The 21,588-nt window shown below is 41.5% G+C and overlaps 1 protein-coding gene and 1 long non-coding RNA gene across 2 annotated transcripts in view; both read right to left on the reverse strand.

Moving 5' to 3' along the window:
• The window catches only part of GALNT2 (polypeptide N-acetylgalactosaminyltransferase 2), a 92,966-nt gene extending 71,749 nt beyond the window's left edge, over positions 1-21,217 (reverse strand). The window contains exon 1 of the mRNA XM_035538354.2: positions 20,998-21,217. Within this exon, the coding sequence (XP_035394247.1) occupies positions 20,998-21,108 (111 nt within the window). The 5' untranslated portion in view covers positions 21,109-21,217. The remainder of the gene's footprint in view (positions 1-20,997) is intronic.
• On the reverse strand, positions 3,667-16,922 carry LOC126913224 (uncharacterized). The gene is made up of 4 exons (XR_007707951.1): positions 16,876-16,922; positions 14,700-14,890; positions 7,757-7,801; positions 3,667-6,368 (listed from the first exon to the last, which is right to left on the reverse strand). It is a non-coding gene; the product is annotated as an uncharacterized LOC126913224 (long non-coding RNA).
• Positions 21,218-21,588: the final 371 nt, after the last annotated feature.

Below are 21,588 nucleotides of genomic sequence, written 5' to 3' on the forward strand. Positions count from 1 at the left end.
AAGCAGCAGCGACTTTGACTTATTTCTAACTACAACAGCCTTCTCTCATGGCACTCACTAGGACAGATATGAGGCAGAGAGCATTCAGTCTATCCATACCCCAGCATACACAAGAGAATGGAAAACTGTCACATTACTAGAAAAAAGAACTACAAAAACCAACAATACTCTCCATAGGCTATGCAAATTACAGTACAATACAGCACAATCAAAGAAACAAGGGTAGTTGCATACCTAGTTATGAGGCCTTCTTCTTCACCATTGCCATTTAGACTCCAAGCAAAAGAGCTTCCAGCATAATACAAGAATCAGAGGATTTATGAAATTGCTTATCGGCTTGCTCTTTGGAATCTAAACAGCCTAAAAAAATGGTTCAAGATGCTACTGATCACATTGTATACCCCCAAAAAAGGGAAGGAAACGAAGATCATAAATCACCCAGGAGTACAGCCTTAATACTTTTAGGGGTGTCAAAATGCCATCAGTATTAGATGACAGATTTAGCTCTTGAATTTTGGAAATTACTACTTGATTTAAATATATACACACATGCTACACAGAGTATCTGCAACCATGTAGCTCCTCCCCAGCAGCCCCTGCCACCCCCAAAAAAAACAACTTCAGAGTTGCTTCTAAAGATGTATTATGCATTATGCACAGTTGTCTGAGCAACACACACCAGGAAAATAATTTAAGTCTAACACAAGACTTCCCCTTGAACTCGGTAACACCCCTCCTTATTCTCTTGATATTCTCCCTCCTCCACGGGAAAATAAATGCACAGAAAGATTTTTTTAGATGTAAACCTGTTTAAGAGTGATCGATTTAATGTACCTCAAATAAGAGAGGAAGGAGTTGTGGGGGAAGAACAATGCTGGGGGCTGAATACGGGTACTCAAAAGAACGAACTTCATTCAGACACTTCCTGTACTGATGAACAGTGGCTTTACCCCCTTTTAGAAGGGGATGTAATGAGAAGTTTAAATATAGTGAAAATTCTCAGTCTTGTAACAATTATGAATGACTATCCAGCTGTTTCAAGGGCATTCTTCAGAAACATAGCAGCAGTTAAAACTGCCAAAACTGTTTGTTCAATAAACAAAGGAACACCGGTACCGTGTTTGGCTTAAGAAACCCACTTCCCCCAGCACGTGTTCCCTGAGAAATTACATGTACATGCTGAACCCGGGCAAGGAAAAGCCGCTTGCTTTCTTTATAAAGACATATATGAAAGTTCGTGCAGTTTTAGAAAGCTTTGGGTTTAGAAACTTTTTTCCCCCCAGCGTGATCACCTTTACAGTGTGGCTGCTTGGCAAGTGGCATCACATTTCCCGAAACTTCAAGACAAGGAACATACCCCAGGAGGCTACGGACACCCGCTGCCCATCCTGGAAGAGGTGGCAAGTCGCTGAACTAGTCAGTAACCACAGCGAGCTAGGCACAAGTTAAGCTATTTAAGTCCAGCTATTAACAAAATCATTGTCAGTCACTTGATTGCTGTACAAACCGAGACCATTTATTCACCTGAGTGAATAGGTAAGTAGCCAAGCAGTAGTGACTTGCTTTCTGATCAGAAAAACGAGTTACTCAGGGTATGGACCAGCAAAGGGTACTACCATCGTGGCAATGGCAAAGAACGGCTGCTTTAAAGATTTGACCTTTCCACATGGAAACCGCAGACTGTCAAAAACCTTCAGAGCAGTTGCATGGATAGAGAGGAAATAATGGAAGCAAGAATTCCTGTGCCTTTAAAAAAAACCACCAAACAGATTGTTTTTTGCTCATCTCAGACAAACACTCATTACTGGCTTCACTGAACAGACATCTAACAAAGGTTTAGCTTAAAGTCAAAGATGGTAAAATAAGATTTTAAAATCTAGAAGCTACACAAGTGCTTCTGAACACTGGGCGATGTTTCAGCTCCTATCTGGCTGCTGATGTACAGCTTCAGTGCCAGAGGCTGAATTAGAGGGGGGGGGGGGGGTTCTGCATTGAGATAATTTCTATTGGTACATCTACTTCGTTGATAATCTGCACTAACAGAGCATAGTACTCCGTGGTTCACATACTATACTCTTGTTGTCAGTACCTCCTATGGAGGAATCTCAGATGCGAGAAGCAGAAATGTTCAGTTTTATATTCCTCTCTGTAAATATAGACTCCTGGGTTTGAAAACCAGCTCTTCCTTTCATGTGAAGCAACTGAAAATGTCATAAAGGCAAGGGAAGCTTCAAGGAAGCATACTGAGGGTTATATCTATTTTGTGGGATGAATATATTCGAATGAGCAGAACAAAGCTGGTTGATTTTGTATGCAAGTAGAATAAAGAAATAGCAACATCACCACTCTTCAGAAATGAATTCCCAAGCCTTTGGAGTTATGCCACACCACACAAACACAGACTCCAAGAATGCTACTAGAGCAGATTTCTTTGGAAAAAGAAAGCCCACAATGACTACAAATCCAGATTTGGCAGAAACCATGAAGACATTTTTAAGTTAACCCTCTCTCCCCTCATTCAAAAAAACCCCTCCTTGATAAATTCATATGTAAGTTCAGTTTGAATCTTCAGCTTGCCTGATATCGTAAGCTGAAGATTCGTCGTCTCCCTCCCGCAACTCAGTCTGAAGAGTTACTGTTTTGTAAAACTAGTATATTCTTCGGGCTGACTTACCATCAGCCTACCATTGTGTTGTGCTTTCCCTCCAGCAGGAGGATAAGAAATAACCATGTTATTTCCTTCTTTGTTTCTGAACCTCCCCTTTTCACCTTAATTTTAGAAGTCTCTAAGCAAGAGGAGGGGATTATTTTTATCTGATGACAAGAATATTTATTACATGACTCCCCCTGACACACACACGCACACTAAAGGTTAGCAGTCTGCACCAGTGGCCAAAATAACTCAACAGGAGGCAAGAACTCTACTGTGAAGTCAGACACTACAAGTATGGCTTGCATGAGAAAAAGCACTCTTGTAAAACAGGTAATCCAGTATAACTCCACTGGCAGCCAAATACTTTGAAAACCTGGTACAACAGAACAGCATAGCTCCCTATAAAGACAGGGAAAGAAAAACAGTACCCATGAGGTCAGGAACTACATGGCTACTTACTTGCTGCAGAGAAATATCAGCTGGAAGGGAGAAAACAGAAGTCAGAGGGACAACACAGTTACTGGATGCAAAGAAAGCCAGTCAGCACAGAAGCAGCTCCTCGGCGATCTTTATAAACCCAACTAAAGCCGCCGTCCTGGAGCTGGCTTTCCTGGCTATGTTCCTGTGAAGAGCAATGACCCTCTGAACAGAGGATTGATTTAAGTAACAGCTTGAAAATAAACATCAATTTCAATTCGTAAGCTTGGTAGCCTTTATACTACTACTCTTACCTAAAGAAAGGCTACTAAACCTTACTTGAATTTCAGGCACTGGCTAGGCACCAAGATTATTTTTATTAGCTGATGATGACTGGATGCAGAAGATGCTGTTCAGGCTCTGCAGAACGACTTAGTCACACAGAACAAAGTGTTTAAGTACTCACAAAAGCTACTTGGTCTCCCAAAGGCCACCACTTTCTGCAACTCCCAAAAAAGAGGAAGTGTATATTAAGATTGTTGCTATTCATTCCTATTAGCTAACACTACACAACTCAGAAAGCAAGAGGAAGAAAATGAAAGCACCATCAAATTTTTAATTAGGTATACTTACGACAAGTTTAATTAGGTATACTTATGTTCAGTAAAAGTGTATTTTCCTCCTACGTACAAAGATAAAGTTCAAGTGACTTGTTCTTACAGATTTTATTTTACTCCATCAGTCCTCCATGGAAGAAATTATTATTACAATGTCCTTATCTCCAAGACACTTCAGGTCAACACTTCCCACGTTTGGAAAAGGTGTTCAGCTACAACCATCTAGTAATCCGAGATCTAGATGACAGGGCGGTAATCCAAGTGTAGAAGAGTGAAAGCTCTGACACTCCCAATGATTCAAACTGTAGCAGAGTAAAGTGATCTGAATGAAGAGATTGGACATATTTCACCATCCTCAAAAAGAAACAAGTTCCGATGTAGTTAAGAAGTCCTCAGGCCTGTGAGCAGTACAATTGCAAAAAACTAACAAATAGACTAGCTTTTATTTAAAAGACCTAACACTTCCAACTTTCACTCAATTCCGACAGTTTACAAGTACAATAATCTGCTTACATCAAATAGTAAATATTTTTGGAAAAAATGTTGCTTGTTATTTCTTGTGATAGTAGAAGTCTGTTCTTTCTTTCACTGCCGTGACAATCTGTAACAGGACAAGTTTTGTTTTCAGTAACAGAAGCAGAGATGGCAAGGGATGCTGAACATGCAACACATTCAGAATTACAGCATCGCTGGGAAAGCAGCTGCAAAAATGAGTCGTGACAGGTACACATTGAAAGATACAACTTAACTCCATGAACAACCCAAGCCTACTTTTTAAGTAAAGGTTTAAAAGCACATTCTAAAATAGTAAACAAGTTAAAAATTGTAGATACCTAACACATGGGAGAGGATTAAGTTGGCAATTTCATCAGCAATTATCAAGGGAAGATCTCTCAAAACATCAGCTTATTTCAAAATTGATCGCGAGAAGTCATGCGACATAAAGACAGACATACCATTAAGATAGACATACACATTTCTAGCACCAGCACCGCTTTTTTGCGGCGGCAATGGCACAAGAACAGAGGAAAAATGAAATCCAAGTTCTACTCTGTCTTGTAACGCAGATGCGCTGAACTCAGGTGAACCATAGAAACCCCCCACTCACCAGAACCTAATTCACTATCTACCAAAAGTTACTATGAATTCTTAAAGAGTTAGTGGAAAAAAGTGACTTAATTTTAGCTTTCAGACATACATTCTAGTTTTAAAGACAACCTAAATCCACTGTTTCAATGACTGGAGTCCCAGTTACAGAGCAAACTGACCCTTCTCTTCAAAGATTTTCACTGCCTTGTGATTTTGCCACAGTTCAAGCTGCATCTTCACTTCTCCCACCTCACTGAATCATTTTTAGCAATTTTGAAGCACAACTGGTGGTTACACAAAATTCAGACTTTCAGAGAACTGTGACTCAAAAGTGTTTTGAGATTTGAGCCCCAAAAGTGGGTGTACTCAGAGCACCTGGCATCCTAGATGAAGCAACCTGACTGGACCGTCTTTTTTCTCAGTTTTGAAAATCCCTGCACCACATATTTAATCTATATATACCATACGTTAGAGCTGCCAAAAGACTATGGATGTCGTTTGTTTCTAAAAGCTAATGCAAATCTGAAGACAGTTGAAAGATTCCATTTGTTTGATATTCAAAGTCTACAAAAAAAATCTAATTGTCACCACTTAAATCCAAATGTGACTGAAAAAGAAAGGAATCAGTCAAGCTGTCAAGAAGTGACCAAATGGGTAAGCAAAGGGATACAACAGCATAAACAAAATATAAACATGGAGAGAACAGCTTTCCACTTTTATTTGTTCTCAATGGGAAATACTTGTATTTGTCTAGAAGTACACTTTGTAAATGGGCATACTGAACAGCTCAGTCTGTAACTGCATTGTCATTCTTCAGACACACTATAGATTGTTTTGTAAGCCTCAAAGCTAAATTAATTTAATAGGATAACTACAATTACACATTGTTGCCATTAGTACAAACAAACACCACGATCAGATCCGCAGCACGGTATTCTCCCCAGATTTCCTTCAGTTAAACTGGACTCGGCTTTCATGCAGAAACCAGGTAATACAGGCAGCTCACGACACAAATGGTAAGATTAGAATAAAACACATTTACTCTCTTAGGGCTTGGGATGATTTTCAGAGAGAGGGAAAAGGGAAGCAAAAGGCTAAGCTTCTTTAGGATATCCTTCTTTCCTTTTTGACCTAGAGCTTATCTTCCCCCATTTCTTCCTCTTCTTACACAGGATGCATTGTTAGTGGCTGATGAAATAATTACATACAACAGATACTATGCCTTTTAAAACAAAGGAGCAGCCTATATCTTCTTCTTTTCCTTTTCTGTTGCAGAACACAAATAAGATGTGCATTGGTGCATGCCAGATACTATTGAAATGATTAAATTCTTGCAGCCCTTCTTCCTCCAAGGAAACTCCATCTGGTTTTGGACATCAGAAACGGAAGCAGGCAGTTCCTAGTTTAAACAATTTGCTGCAACAGAAAGCCTCAGTGAATGGAGCAAACACTTCCATTGAATGTTAACACAAAAGATGCATTTTGTTTCCATTCAGCCATCCACGTCCACCTTCTAGACTTCAGCAAGCCATGCCTTTAATGAGTGGACACATCGCATGTTCAAATTTGCATAGGACACGAACACCTACATACTAGAAGTGAAACAGAAGAGAACGATGGAGTTTCAGACCAGCAAAGAGCTGGAACATCTATGGCACAGCTAAATACATTTACACAAAGCCAGCAGCATTAAATGGTATGGGGGTGGTGACCATTTATTTTCCAAATAGAAGAGGAAGGAGCGAGCAAGAAGGATATATGAAATAAGCTGCCTTCAAGCTGCCTTCTTGTTTTAATGGTTGGGAAGCATGAAGCAAGCTAACCACTCAGTCCAAGCCCATGCTTCTGTCTTCATGTCACAAACGGTCCCCGGTCTCACTCATGACGGTATGTCAGGACAGCTTGTAGTACTCTAAAGGGCAGCAGATACTCATCTCCACTTTTTCTTGCCCTTACTTCCCGACTTCTGACTAATCCAAAGGCTAAAGAGACAGCAGCAAAACCAAGGATGCTACCAACTATGTCAAGTAAGTGACCGTCAGCCACCTAAAGTCCTGGGAGAGCTGTTTTGATTTGTTACCGTCTTCCCCAAATTAAAATTAGGGGGAAATAATCTCACAACAGAACACCTTATCAAAGTTTGAATTAAGTAGTCACTGCACCAAGCCTGTCGGAGTTTAAGAAGCGTTTGGACTGTGCACTTAGTCACATGGTCTGAATTTTTGGGTTGACCTGTGTGGTGCCAGGAGTTGGGCTCGATGATCCTTGTGGGCCCCTCCCAACTTGGGATATTCAATGATTCCATGATTTCAGTGGCATGTAAAATACAAGTGATGCACATAAAGGCTCACAAGTTTGAACATGCTTTGAAAGTCAAAGATCCTGATCTGAAGCATTCTTAAGCACTCAAGTCCTTGTCAAAACTAAATGGGGGCTGCGACAGAGCCAGTTTGAACTTTTATCCTCATTTAAGTCCCACAGAAATGTAGAACTTAGTCAGCTTTGGAAAACAGAATTGGAAAAAAAAAATGGGGGTAAAAACAGAAAGCCCAGTTCTGCAGCCTATTAAGAATTTACCAGAACTCCTCATCTCCATCAACCAGAAAGGTTTTTCCTCTCTTGACCAACAGCACTCTTTCTTTAGGTTTGATACAGATTGCAAGACTATAAAGCCAGGAGACAAGGATCACCTACTCTAATCACACCCAGAGTATTTCCCCAAAACTCAATTTATCAGGGAAGTTTTAAAATTTAAGATAAGGATTAGGACAGTTTATCAAGAGTTAAGTTATGCAGTTAAACAAAAAACTCAAACCATTGAGCTCTCTTTTAGTATTCAATTAGTATGCAATTATTTAATCCTTAAGTATAGGATCACAAAATTTCCAGTCAATGTAAAAAAATAGTCAAGCAACAATCTAACTTGCCCTTCGTAAGCTCCCCGTTAGGTAGCAGATTTCCACAGAAGTATTTGCCATACCTTCTTTCTTAAATGGCTGGAATGCTGTCACGTCAATATCAGCAGCTTTTTGTACATGCAAGAAAAGAGAACATGCAATTTATTTATACATTAACTTTTTCCACCAAAAACGTAAGGCTTACAGCCGCTAGAGATTTAAATACAAACCCACAGGAACAGCACAGGAAGTGGTCAAACGAAAGCAACGCAGCTTGTGCTGTGCACCTCCAGCCCTCAAGGGAATAAGAGGGCAGCATACACTGCAAGTCACCTCTGCTGTTTCAAGTGGGCACAAGAACAAGAACCATGCTTCCAGAAAGAGACAGAATCAAGTCGTAATAGTTGAAAAACTGCACAGTGCTACACAAGATGTTTTGTTGTTGCAGTACTATCTAAAAACTGACTGCTAATATCACGGTAGGGATCGATTACTCAAACTGTAAGATGCTGCAAGGCATCTGCATTGTTACAAGAAATGAGCCCGTAATTATCATTTTCTCCAACAGGAAACAAAAATACTGTTGGCTAAAATACAGAGGGGAGTCAAGTTAACACAGACAAACTAAGACCACATACTTACGCATGGTATACTACTTGAAGGAGGTGCATTAACAGAGCCCATACCATGCATCCCAACAGCCCAGCTGGGACAATTCCCATCCAGCAGCAGTCCTACCGGTACTGACACCAGTACATTAACCAGCAAGCACTGCCACTTATTGACAGAGCTGGGAAAAAGCAGATCTTGTTTTTCTAGCAAAATCCAGCACTCAGGAGGAGGAGGAAGAGAATCGACAGCTTGATCACCGAACTAAAGGCAAGAAACAGCAAACAGGAGTGCAAGAACCACCGCAGCTGACAAACCAGAAAGGAAGCCGTGGCACAAGCACTTCCTGCTATTCCATTGCCATTTGCTTTGCTATTTGCACAATGGCAAAAGGCCATTCACATAGAGGAAAAACAAGGACTATAAAATCGTCTTAAACTGCTAAGTCTGAAAAGGAAGAATAAAGCATGCCACAAGAAAGCAAACATGCTGACATCCCAGCTGCTGCAGTCTACTGCCAGTAAGAGCATGAGAACAGCCTAAATGAAAACACGGCACAGATGCCAGAAGAGCAGTTATACTGATATACTTCCAGACACTCTCCCACTGGAGACTCCTCTTTTTCAACTGGCAAAACAGCCAGCTAAACAAATTCAGGGCTAGAAAACTGATACCCATGAGCACTAGCTGATCACATAAAAGCCATAAAGGAATCCTAACTAAATGACCAACAGAATTATTCTGATAGATGCCAATGTAGAAATATATTTTCCAGGCTGATTACTTAAGAACCCTTCAGCCACCTCCTTCCATGAGCAAAAACACGACTTAACCTATAGAAAAGGGCAAAAAGAAGAAAATCACACTTGTTCAAATAATGTATGAGACAAAGCGACAAATATCAGTATTTATGGAGGCCACTGTCTTCATTAAAAAAATAAAATGCCAAAAATGGTTTTACATCTATCTTTACTTGTGCAATAAAATATAAGCACTACTTAAAATCTGCCTTAACCAAGGTATGTTTTAGAAAAAAAATCCACCCTCTGCCATGATGTTCTGACAAAGTATCACCACAGTACAAGATGAAAGTGACACAATCATATAGCTAAGGGGAATTAGCAACACACTCAAAATAAGAACATGGTGTGACGCTCAAACAGAAAATTATTAATAATTGAAGCTAAACTGCAGACTTTTTAGCTGTTTTGCAGAAGTAAATGAGTGCTAAGAGTCTTCTTTTTTTTTTTTCTGAGGTTTTGCAATGATTTCTGTATTTCTATGGGTTATCCCAATCCACAGAGATTGCCATTTTAAACACGGAGCATTTCCTTTAGTCATACTAGTCACACCTGCTTAAAAAACAAAGATAACATCTTGGAAGAATATCAAGCACACACTCCCACTAACACCCAACACCGTGCTTATTTATCAGTATGAACTGGCTTTCATCACAAACCATGTACTAAAAGCAAGGTTTCTTTACATAGTTTTAGCAGTCTTCACAAGACTTAACCAAGTCACTCATGCAGCAGTTCCACTATAAATTGCTTTGAAGATTTATTTTCTTGTGAAGAGCAATCGGTTCAGACATTGTAAAGTACTCAAAAGAAGTAACTTCTAAAGTACTCCCATACCCCAAGAGTCATCTAACAGCACCCCTGAATTGCCTCTTGCTTTTTTTTTTTGTTAAGTAACTTTTGGAACACGAAGGACACTTGTGATTATTTTTCTCCCAAAAATAACAGAAGATAAATCTACTTCAGAGATTAGAATAAAAAAATTTATAGCAGTTTTGTGTACTTATCCAGATCTGCCACCGGAAACCTTTTGAAGTAACAGGGATAACAACATTGCGAGATGACAACCGCAATCACAGTTAATCTGAACAAATGCCAAGATATTTCCAAACCATTGCCTGCATCTGAGCTGTTGCTGCTCTTTGAAATAAACTTTAAAATATCACAATCCTAAACACGAACGAACATGCATGAACGGGAGGTTTCAGAAGTAGGACACATCAACCACATAGGATTAGGCACAAGCCACAGTTCTCTGCACAGCCAGCCTACCTCATCATATCCAGATCCACAACACATCCAGCCCTGTTCTCCTCAAAGCCCAACAGCACCAGGTCACATTACGCTGCGATACCACAGCCTGAAAAGCTTGAGCTATCTTTTCTATTTGAGTATAAACTGGGATGTTATCATTTGTTAAAGTCCATTCCATTACTAAGGTGTAACCCATACAAGCCTATTCTCTAATACACCTCAATGAGATACGCGTAGACAAAAAGGCTTGTTTGGAACAAGAGGCCACAGCAAAAAATGACTACATAAGTATTTCTACTGTGAGACCGCAGCTAACATTCACACATGGGTATCTAAGTGTTACTAGGAAGAAGCCCTTTTCTAAATTCAGGGTGTAGAAATAACCTGCCAAGACGGCTCAATAGAACTGGGACCCCATACAGTGCTCTAAAGCAAACAACCGTCAAAAATCCTCCTGAAACAGTCTGGGGTATCTTTTCACCAGAGTTTCCAATACCGTCAGGCAGTGTTCACAGCAGCCAAGTTTTTCAAGAAATCATTAGTTATGTACAGACGACTTAGCAAACGTACTTCTTGAAGTTGTCAAAAATATTTTTAACATGCTTAATTTAAAAACACAACTACTTTAGCGTATCACTAAATAAAGACACAATCATGGCCACATTTGAAACATGTACAGCCATTAAGGAATAATAATTAAAAAAATAAAAGTCACACTCCAAGACCCCGCATGTGTGTAAAAACAGTTTTTGCCTGAGTTTCTTGCTCTCGAAATGGCAAGCACTTACTTAGAGAACACTAAGTGAGCACAGACTGATGTTATCTTGATTTTCTAGCTATTGTTCCCACGATGCAAGCAGTGTTTTCCTAGAACACCGCTATGATCTGCATTACTTATCTCAGTAGGTAACCAAAATGGATTTTTAAGCAAACAGCTTTTGCTGAGTATAAAGCCAGGTACTCCAGGCCTAGGCCAAAGTGGACATCAGGATCAATCTCTTGTCTATTTTTGCTAGAGAACATTCAGTAAGTATGGGGGATAATTGAACAATTGCACCTCAACAAAAGGTACTGCATCATTGCTACATCTCTCACAAACCTGACAGTCACTGCAGACAGCTCTTTGCAAATTTTTTTCCTCCCTCGATCAGCAGAAGTTTATTTGTCCTAATGTATTTCTGACTTGTAATCATGCAGTGCTGGCATCAATGCTCTTCCACTCAGCACCCTCTCCCCTTCCTTTTCCACGTCGGCTTCAGTACAAAACCTGCAGAGGCAAAGGAGTGCTGTTTGCTAGGCTGCTGCTGACTACTTGTAGTTGAAATGCTTCCTTCAGACTGCAATTGCTTTTTTATTCAACTACCAAGGCCTACAAGCTTAGAATGCGCTTATTACCAGAAGTCAGACAGCTTAACAAATGGGGAGGGGGGTTGTCTTTGGTAGGCATCTTTTTTTTTTTTTTTTAAAAGGTATTAAGAACAGCTCCTGTGAGAGTGTCAAGTAGGAGAAGCAAGCTCCAGCTCTCTCAAGGGGGTCCCCCGTTGGACCTGCCACAGTTATCACTCCCCATCACCACCTACAAAGAACATCGGAAGAGAAACAGACACTTCATCAGTGGAACTGATGAAGAACATCTCTAAATTAAAACTTACACTATCTTAGTTGATACTTTTATATCTGGGTAATAATTATTCCCCATGCTAGAACATCAGTTACCAATTTGTTAAGAGTAGATGACATAGCTCATCTTCGCGTCAATGGTGTTTTCTTGGCAAAGCAACAGGGCAAGGACCCAAATCCACACTGTGTTGCAAGAGCACTAGTCAGAGGAGTAAAGTACACACCCTGTTTTCTACAAATAGGTAATGCAGGATAAAAGGAGCAAGTTTGCTGTTAAGGGATGGTCTGGCACAGCCTGAAGCATTCCACTGTAACAGGAGACTGCCCATAACAAGGATTTAATACACTGTCTGGACAACACATGCACTCCTAATTTCGTGAAACACCCCAGCAGAAACTACTGTAATTCAATAGCCCCCACATTTTTGCTAGATCTGCCTACCACAGTAGTGGTTTTGTGAGAGGGACATTTCCCAACGTCTGAGCAAAGACCAGTAATTATACGGGCTGACCCACCATTAGCTGGTAGCAGCTTGCTACCAAATGAAATAAGGAAATTTTCTCTCTCCTCACTAAGGACTTGTGAACCTACGTGTACTTGAGAGAACATATTTTTCCATTTAACTTAAAAGCAGGAAAAATAAAAGCCAAGCTGTATAAAAACCTTACTACTTCAACTCACTAAAATACATCCATACACACATGCTGACCGTCCTTAAACCAACAGGCCAGCTAAAGCAAATTTACTTCAGTAACCACAACTAATTTCAGCTGTGCTGATTATTTTCAGAGTGGTTAAACATTTGGAACTTCATACAACAAGAAAACATTTTCTTCTCATCAGGTCACAGCTCTTTGAAGATTTGTTCACAATAGCATTAGCTCAGTGCCAACTCTTTGTTGAATCTTTCCTTGGCTAAATTCTTTTTGTTTCAAGCAGCTCTGTTACAGTCCAGACAACCTATTGCATTTTGCTAATGCCTGAACTCAGCAGAATCTCGTTACTCTTTGTTTTCCTTAAAAAGGGTGCCCAAATTGTATAACAAATACCTTTCTGAAGCTATAAAAATCAATAGTTGAACCTGCAAACTTTTCAGTAGGCTCTTTTTTTCCATAAGAGACCATAGTTTTAAAGATGACAAATCAAAATTATTGCCTTTGATGCATACTACATAGTAGTTTCTGTGGATATGTCAAATGCTCTAAAATTCAGACTGCTTTTAACATCTCATTCCTTTTCCGTTTGAATTTTATAAACAGAGCTCAGGGGTACTATCTGCCTGGATAGCCCCTTTATGTAGATGTTGTTCTGTCAGGTGGCATAGGTATTTAACTAGAATATTTTAACTCACTTAAATGACAATAAAAGTATTCTGGGAAATTAACAAAGCCAGCATTTAAAAAGAAAAAATGGTGGGGAAAATAAACAGATTAGACAGATGAAAACGCAACTGGAAAAATAAAGTGTTGACAGCCTTCAAACATAGCCTGTGCAAATTGCTCTCATATGAACAAGCTACCAAATAGCTTTAGCATGCAAGTTGATGCACAAAAAAGACAACGCCCCCTGAAAAGCCTACCTTTAAGCCACAAAAGAAAATAGGCTATATTCCAACAGGGTAAATACAAGTTACCGTTTTTAAAAGGAGAACAGATATTGATTTTTTCACTTTTTTGATAATTAACAACTGCCACAGGACACAGTAAATATTCCAGGACTACTTCATTCACGGTAATTTTTATCAGACAAATGGACACTACAGGATAACAGGTAAGCAACTACATGGTGTGCATCAGTAACACACGTTTCCTAAAACAGTCCATTGTTCAAAACAAAAACAGAAATAAAGTAAGCTGTTTAAAAACCCCTTCGCTTCCAGTTAGTGGGAGAGGCCTATGATATAAAGATTTCTATGAAAGAACATCATGGACCCATAGGAAACATTAGAAAGTGAATCATTTCATGTTATCTAGAATACTTTGTGCTACGCCTCTGAATTCCCAACACAAAAGATGAACATTTTGATGTTGACATTTAACTTTTTTTTTTTTTTATCTTCCCTCCTCAATTCCTCCTTTCTTTCTTTGAAAGCTTACACGAAACAGAAAAGCAGAAGATGAGCACATAGTCATTTCACAACAAACAGGATAACAGAATGTATGCAGATTTTAAAATTCATGTAGCTTAAGATAACACCGCTCTGAATTACATTATGGCAATAAAACAACTTGCTTAGTGTTTCCTTATACAACTCCCACGCTGATATACTGTTTCTCCACTAACCCAATGTACGCAGGCAATGACATTCAACCCCTTATTCCTGAAAAAAAAAAAGATGCATGTGTCACACTGCTTCCTGCAGATTCATTATAAGAATTCAAGTGCATTGCCAACACATGGCATAGCCAACATACTGGCGATACACCGCTTCTCCACTAACTCCTACATTGACGACTTGCTACTAAATGTCCAGTCAGTTGAAAACCACATTTGTACACCACCCAGCTGCACATCGATAGCTAAACTACTATCTGAGCAAATTATTTAAGACAAGACCTAGGTGAACCAAATTATCTTGAACAAAAATACAAGTTTACATTCATCGTTTGCACTGACTCCTTTGACCAGCTTAAATTCATCTCATGAGTTGCACAGGATCAATTGCATCCTAACACTTCGTTTTCAGACTAATTTAAACTAAGGTCCTGTATATTAAGTTCATTACAAAACGTATGTAGTTACCTAAAATCCAAGCAAAAATATCTTCCAGGCTGTCTACTGGTGTTGTTTTTAAACATCTTCTAGTCACGCAACTAGGGTTATTCTCTCATGACACTCAGTGCAGATACAAAGGCATCTCTTCTCTGTAGTAAAGCATGGTTGCGAGCAGGCTTTCTGGCAGACAACACCACACCTCAGGTCTGATCTATCATCTTGAAAGAACAACATCAGTTATACACAAGCACTTGGACAATACATAGCATACCTAACTTTGGAAAACAAAGAGAAGACGACTAAAAGAATAGATATGAAAAGTGGGGAAAAATCAGCATTTCTAAGGAAAAAAACATGGAACTATCATGTTTTTTGGAAATACGGAAAATTACATGGAATTATTATGTAATTTTGAAGACAGAGACTTACGTTCTCCAGCATATTTAAATGTTTTATGTCTGGGTGGGTTTTTTTTTTTTTTCCTATATTGCTCTACAAACCAAATGATGACTATTTCATTTTGATATCCACCACTGACATATCTTTAATACTTTCACTTATATGTAGTAATATTGTGCCTTTTCTAAGCTAGAAAAAAAACATACTTTTCAAGTTGTATTTTTGGAAGGAGCTAGAACACCTTGAAAGAATGACTGGCATTTATTTACAACATATTTACAACATTTATTTATTTACAACATCTCCAAATGCATGACTGACAAGACAAAAACAGGTAGGGTACATGGCACACTGTTTGCATACTACTTCATTTCTTAACCTACATCTCTCAAAGGACATCATTACAATTTACAAACTTTGATCACATTAAGCAAACTACAACAACGGAATAACACTGAAAAGCTCAGCCAGCCATTGCAATACTCGGGGGGGGGGGGCGGGGGGGGGAACAGTGGAAAAGCACATTAACTACCCTGCTTCACGTGAAACTAGAAGTCATTCTTGTTTCCTCAACCCCTTCTGTACATCCAAACAGCCCTGCTTCACTTCTCTGTTTATGAAGCAAAAATAGGTACCAGTGATACAAGAGCAATAGCATCCAAACCAAAGCCAGAGTCATCAGTTTCTGAACTGATGGGTGTGTTGCGGGGACGACACAGCAGCCTCTGACTAAGAATTAATTTCTCACTACCCTGCCATATCAGAGAAATGCCGCATTGAATCATCTCAAATTGCAGGGGAGACAAGAGGAAGAGCCTCGTGCAACCACAGACCTACGCAAACAGCACAGAATTTGCAGGTGACTGCCTTTTCATCACACCTGAACTTACATTTTATGAGAGAAATAATCCACCCAGATGAGTCATTTTGCCAAGTGACATTTTACATTAAGAAAGTATACATATTTGTCAAACTTCAGAGGCTCTTTACATTCCAGCGAGAGCTTTATTATCAAAGTGCCTAGGCCTTTAATGTGTTTCTCATTGTTATAGAATTACATCGAAGAAAAATATCTGCTGGACAAAAAAGCGTTACCCGTTAAGCAGAGGAACGAGCTTTTCTATCTTCTTGTACTTTGTAGGAAGTGAATGCCAAGTGTTAATTTCTCTTTTTAATCTTTGGTATCTTCATTTGTCTAACGATCAAGATACCAGAAATTGCATCCAATGGGGAGTTGCACAAGGCACTGAAGTTACCTTTTAAAATGATGCAATAAACTAAACTCTAAGTATTTAGCCATTGAAACCGGCAATGCCTTCCTTAGGCAAATGAGGACAACAGAACTGCGGTGGTTATTTTTAACCCCCTCCCAAAAAGCAGCTCTCCTGCCTCCACACACCTTGAGAGTCAAACAATTTACACTCTGCAGTTTCACCCCCTGACAAAAACAGGCTGGCGTACCTAAAGTTAAAACACACTTCCTCTTTCTTCCCACTTAAACCTTCAAAAAGAAGCTTGTGTACACTAAGTCTGGAAGATACGTAGCTCTCTTGCTGTCCTTCTACTGTCATTATACATATATGTCATGCTTAAGAGCCTCACTTAACACTAACTGAAATAGTTCAGAGGTTCTAAAAAAGAAGAAAAGAAAGAGGAAAAGAAAGCTTTCTGTACGCTGAAAGAAGTTATTCTAAAATTTTATCCTTGTAAAACTTAGAAGAGAGCAGCTGGCTTCTTTTCTTCCTCCTTTCCCCAAAATGCTTGAGTTACTTTTAGTCAATCCAGTACTCAAGGCATCATTTACCTTTGAATTTATTCCCTCTCAGCTAGCTTCATAGTACAGCCACTAACAAAAGCCTGCTCAAAAAAAAAAAAAATTCACCAACACATTGCCCCCCCCAACCCCAAAAATACACAAAGCCAGGAAACAGGAAAAAAACCCAACCTCACAAAACAGTACTGTATGCAGGGCAGTAACCAGTTCCACAGGAGAAGCCTGCCTCCTTGTGGCTCGACTAACTATAAATTAGTGGTTTTTTGCAATTCATTCCATTGCACCCAGAAAATCTGGCAAGGCAAGAGCTTAACAGGCTTCTAGTTCAAAGCATTTGGGGGCTGAGAGCGTTTTATTGGGGGGGGGGGGGGGGGGGGGGGTGAAAAAGAGATGTTTCTAATTTTAAGAGGTACTGGCAACAGTTATCCATCTCTGATTACTGAATAACTGTTTTTACCCTCTTTCTCGAAATAGCCCAAAGGGGAAGAGACGAAGCACAGCACAGAGGGAAGGGGCAGCTTGAGGGGACGTCCAACTCGAAAAGGAAACGAAAACGACGTTCTTCATGTGGCAGCAAAAGCTTGTCAGTACTCTGGCACCTACAACCAGAAGACTCCAAACCTTGGCTCAGCTGTGGCTTAGCCTAGCAGGCATCTCCTCTTGATGCCTCAGCTTTCAACAGTAAATCCCCTTTCAGCCTACAGGTCTCCTTCAGGGTACGCCTATGAGGAGTTCCCTCTTGGCAGCAGCGAAGTGTTTGGTGCTGTCAATAAGACGCAGACATTCCTCTGTCCTGCCTGAAGGGCTCCATTCAACAGGCCTACTTCCTTAATGCTTAGAAGAGTAAGTTCTTTAGAAACCAGCAGGATTTTTTGTTTTGTTTTAAAACCCAGTCACTCAGTTGTGCAAGAGCTTAGCAGTTAGAGTATTCAAAAAAAATCTGAAACTAGTTAAATGACTTGTTTACAAGACCAATTCAAATTCACACCACCCTTAGAAGGGGGTCATAGCATCAGGACGACCGTGGCTTGGAGGGTATGCGTAGCTTTCTAACCACGTTGAAGAAGCTGCTCCATTTCGTGCAAGTCAGACATGGAGCATGAACCACTTTTGCTACGGGTTAGGAAATTATCCACAAGCTTCGTTCCAGTCTCCACTCCAAAGGCTGTTTAATATAAAGCACATTAAATGAACACAAAAGCAAGCCACATTTCTCTCAGTCTTGCAACTTGCTTTCTTCTGTGTCACAGCCTCTGTTTTAGGAACTGTTTCTCTAACCACTAAACAAGTGAATCAGACTCACTCTCTCCAATCTACAGCCCAGTGATCTGGCTGGAAGAAGGAAAGAACCGAACCCCTGGCTTTCACAGTTACAATCATCTTAATTGGAGATTCACTGGAGGAAAAAGAAAACCAAAAAGCCACCTCTAAGTACCTTTCGAATGAAAGGCTTAGACTCTGCCCTTTTCTTCTATTTAAGAATAAAAGAAGAAAGCCTGTCATACCCTAAATTCCAGAATCGGAAGAAGCAATTTCATTCTACTGCAGCTCTGTGCCTAGGTCCAGAAGCATTACTCCTTCATGGCTTTTTTTAGTCATTACTATTTACATATTTACTAATGAGACAGCTCCCACTTTGTGTGCTTTAGCTCCATTTATGTGTGCTCAGCTCCCGCTGCCCCACGACCTGCCTAGCCAGAGCACCACACACACGGCTGTGGCTTCCACCACTGCTGCCAGAGGCCAAGAACTTAGGCAAGGCTGTCCTGCACACTGCAGCATCCAAATAGCTCAGAAGGTTATAAATAGAGAACCAAAATAAGTAGGAGCTTACATTAACTCTGACACTCCTCTAATAAGAGAAAGAAAAAATAAACAAACCACTCTTCTCTCTTATTCAGGTGCAATCCTGGAAAAGGGCAAATACTCTCACCTCTTCTAAAGGTAATGGGAATTGCTGTTGTTCACCGCAGGACTGGATGTCATACCAAACAAGTCCAGTACGTCTGAAAAACACGCTAGGTCTGTATATGAAAAAATCATCCTCATGGAAAAAACATTCTGTTTCCATAACCAGATCTGTAATTAACATGCAAATTACTTATTCACATAAATGAAGAACTATCCCCTTCTGGCTTCTGTAATTTTAGACTGAACATGGCAGAGACTCCAATTTATAAAAAGTGATGTTCTTCTGTAAGCAACTCTGTTTTCATTATACTGAAATAGTGGGAAAGTAATAAGGACTACATGAAGTTATACCAACCAAGAAATTTACTACAGCAGGGTTTCTGTTCATAAGTTTAAGGCAGTTTGTGTTTTTGCTTTATACCAGGGTCTGACACTAAGTTAATAAGCCTTTTATTGAGATTCAAAAGCTATTACATTACACACATCTTCCTCTGCTTACAATTGCTAACCTACTCTGAGGCCCAGGATTAAATTTTATGCTTCGCTGACAGAAAATAGAATCCTAAATCAGCAATCCACACGTAATTGTTAATTTCCCCACTTGTTTCTTATGGTCACAGTACCTGTTTTCTTCCTTACCGTGGCCTTACTTTAAACTTCCACATTTTTAAACCTAGCACTGAGCTTCAGTTCAGGCTCATGAAATAACTCATTTTCTTTAAATTTACCTTTGCTAAAACTCTCCCAGTTACCCAGATCAGTAAGGTTTATTGAATTTCAAGCAGAACGATGACAAATAAACCTGAGGAAAGCATCAGGATCATAGATCTCTTAAATCCATAAGAAAAGTTGTACTAATATCAACAAGAAACAGCAGCAGGTTCTAGGAGACTAAGTACCAGACTTGTACTCAGAAGGACTGGTTTCTTTTCTACTTTATTCTCACCTCATCTTCTAGGTGACCTTGTGCAAATCATTATCCCCACACCACAGCTCCCCCATCAGTAAAAGTGAATTGAACTCATTTGCAAAGCTGACTGGAAGCTCCAAATGAAACACACTAAGAGTTAAACATATATTCCCCTATCTGCAGATATATTTGCCTTAGATAGCATTCCTTTATCCCATTATGCATCACCAGCAGCATAAGATTGCTTTTACTTTCTAAACACACTGGGGTTGTTCTTCAAGAAAGGCTTTAGGCTACTGCTTTACTTTTTATCACGCGCTTGATCCTTTTCCACCGCTGTATCTACTCTGACGGACCACGCTTAACACTTATGTTAACAAGTTGTGTCAAAAGTTGCTGTTGAGAATAAAAAGGGGAAAAACAGAGCACTGAGCCAGTTATAAATGAGCGGAGACTCATTCCGCAGACCCTTGCAGGAGTGACTTCGTACATAATTGTGCAAATATTTGCTCCCATGACTTGCCGTGGGAACCCATCATCACCAAAACCCAGCGGGCTTTTACCTGGAATATAAGCACTGATGCACAGAATTGCATCCGAGTAACCGTGAAAAGACCCCCTGCGTTACACATCACCGGCGCGAAGAAAGGCCGCTTTTCCTCTACAAGGGGCACGGCACTCCTCAGCGAGCACTGAGCCGAGGTGCACTTTGCTCACTCGCCCTCTGCCACTCCGGGGTTCAGTCGGGGAAGTTTTAAGATGCAACTTAGCAATCAGAGGCTTTGCTGCCGTTCCTACTCCACAACGTAAGGCGAAACAAGCCTTGGTCGGGGGGGAAGCGTGCGCACACACACGAATTACTCACTAGCAGCTTTTCTGTCAGGGCCAGCGGGCGAAGCCGCTGCCTCACGCTGTCCCCCAGCAAAAAGCAGGAACCACCGGGTACGTGTCCCCCCCGTCCCGGCCGGTAACTCCAGCCCCTGGAAATGTTTACTCAGGGCAGCACGGAGCTCTTCCCGCACTGCCGGGGCGTCACTGACCGAAACACGAAGGGGGGGGGGGGGGAGAAGAAAAAAAAAAAAGGAAAAGATGGAAGGGGGGGGAACACGGCACGACCCTGCCACGCACCCAACCGGGGCACCAGCGTAACGGGGACAGAAGGCGTTAAAAAATAAAATAATAAAAAAAAATAAAGGAAGAAGGAAGGGGAGGAGGGCCCTGGGGGGCGGGGGTGGGTCGCGGTCCCCGCTCGGCCGGGCCGGGCAGGGGGCAGCGGGCTGGGACCGGGGCCGTGAGGAGGGGCACGGGGCACGGTAACGGCTGGGGCTCACCTTCCTGCCGCCGCCGGCCAGCGCGGCGCTGCCGCCCGAGTACATGTAGTAGGCGATGCCCAGCACCCAGAGGAAGGCGAAGCACAGCAGCAGCCGGGACCTGCGCCGCATCCTCTCCCTCTCCTCCCTCGCCTCCTCCCCGCCCCGGGCCACCAGGAAACGGGCAGCAGCCGCCCGCCGCCGCCGCTCCCGCCGCCGCCGCCGCCGCCGCGCAGGGTCAGGGGGCAGAGGGCGAGCGCCCGCCCCCCGGCCAATCCCGCGCCGCCCGGCCCCGCGGGGGGCGGCGCGGGGCGGGGCGGGGCTACCGGCGTCGCCATGGTTGCAGCACGCCGGGAAGCCGCCGCCCCGTGTGGCGGGAGGCGCGCGCCGCCGCCGCCAACGGCCGGCGGGCAACGGTCGGCGGGGGCCGCTCGTCCTCGCCCCCTCCTCGCCTCAGTGCGGGGGTCCCCGGTGTGGTTAAGAGCTTCTGCCGTGGTGGCATCGAGGTCCTGGCGGTGCTGCCACGCCGCTCTCCCGGCGCTTGTGGGGTCGCTGCGTTACCCGAGTAGCGGTGTCCCGTCCGGTCACTGTCCCTACGCCAGGCTAAAGGTG

This window comes from Cygnus atratus, chromosome 3, assembly GCF_013377495.2.
Source record: "Cygnus atratus isolate AKBS03 ecotype Queensland, Australia chromosome 3, CAtr_DNAZoo_HiC_assembly, whole genome shotgun sequence".
In the NCBI taxonomy this organism is placed as follows: Eukaryota; Metazoa; Chordata; class Aves; order Anseriformes; family Anatidae; genus Cygnus; species Cygnus atratus.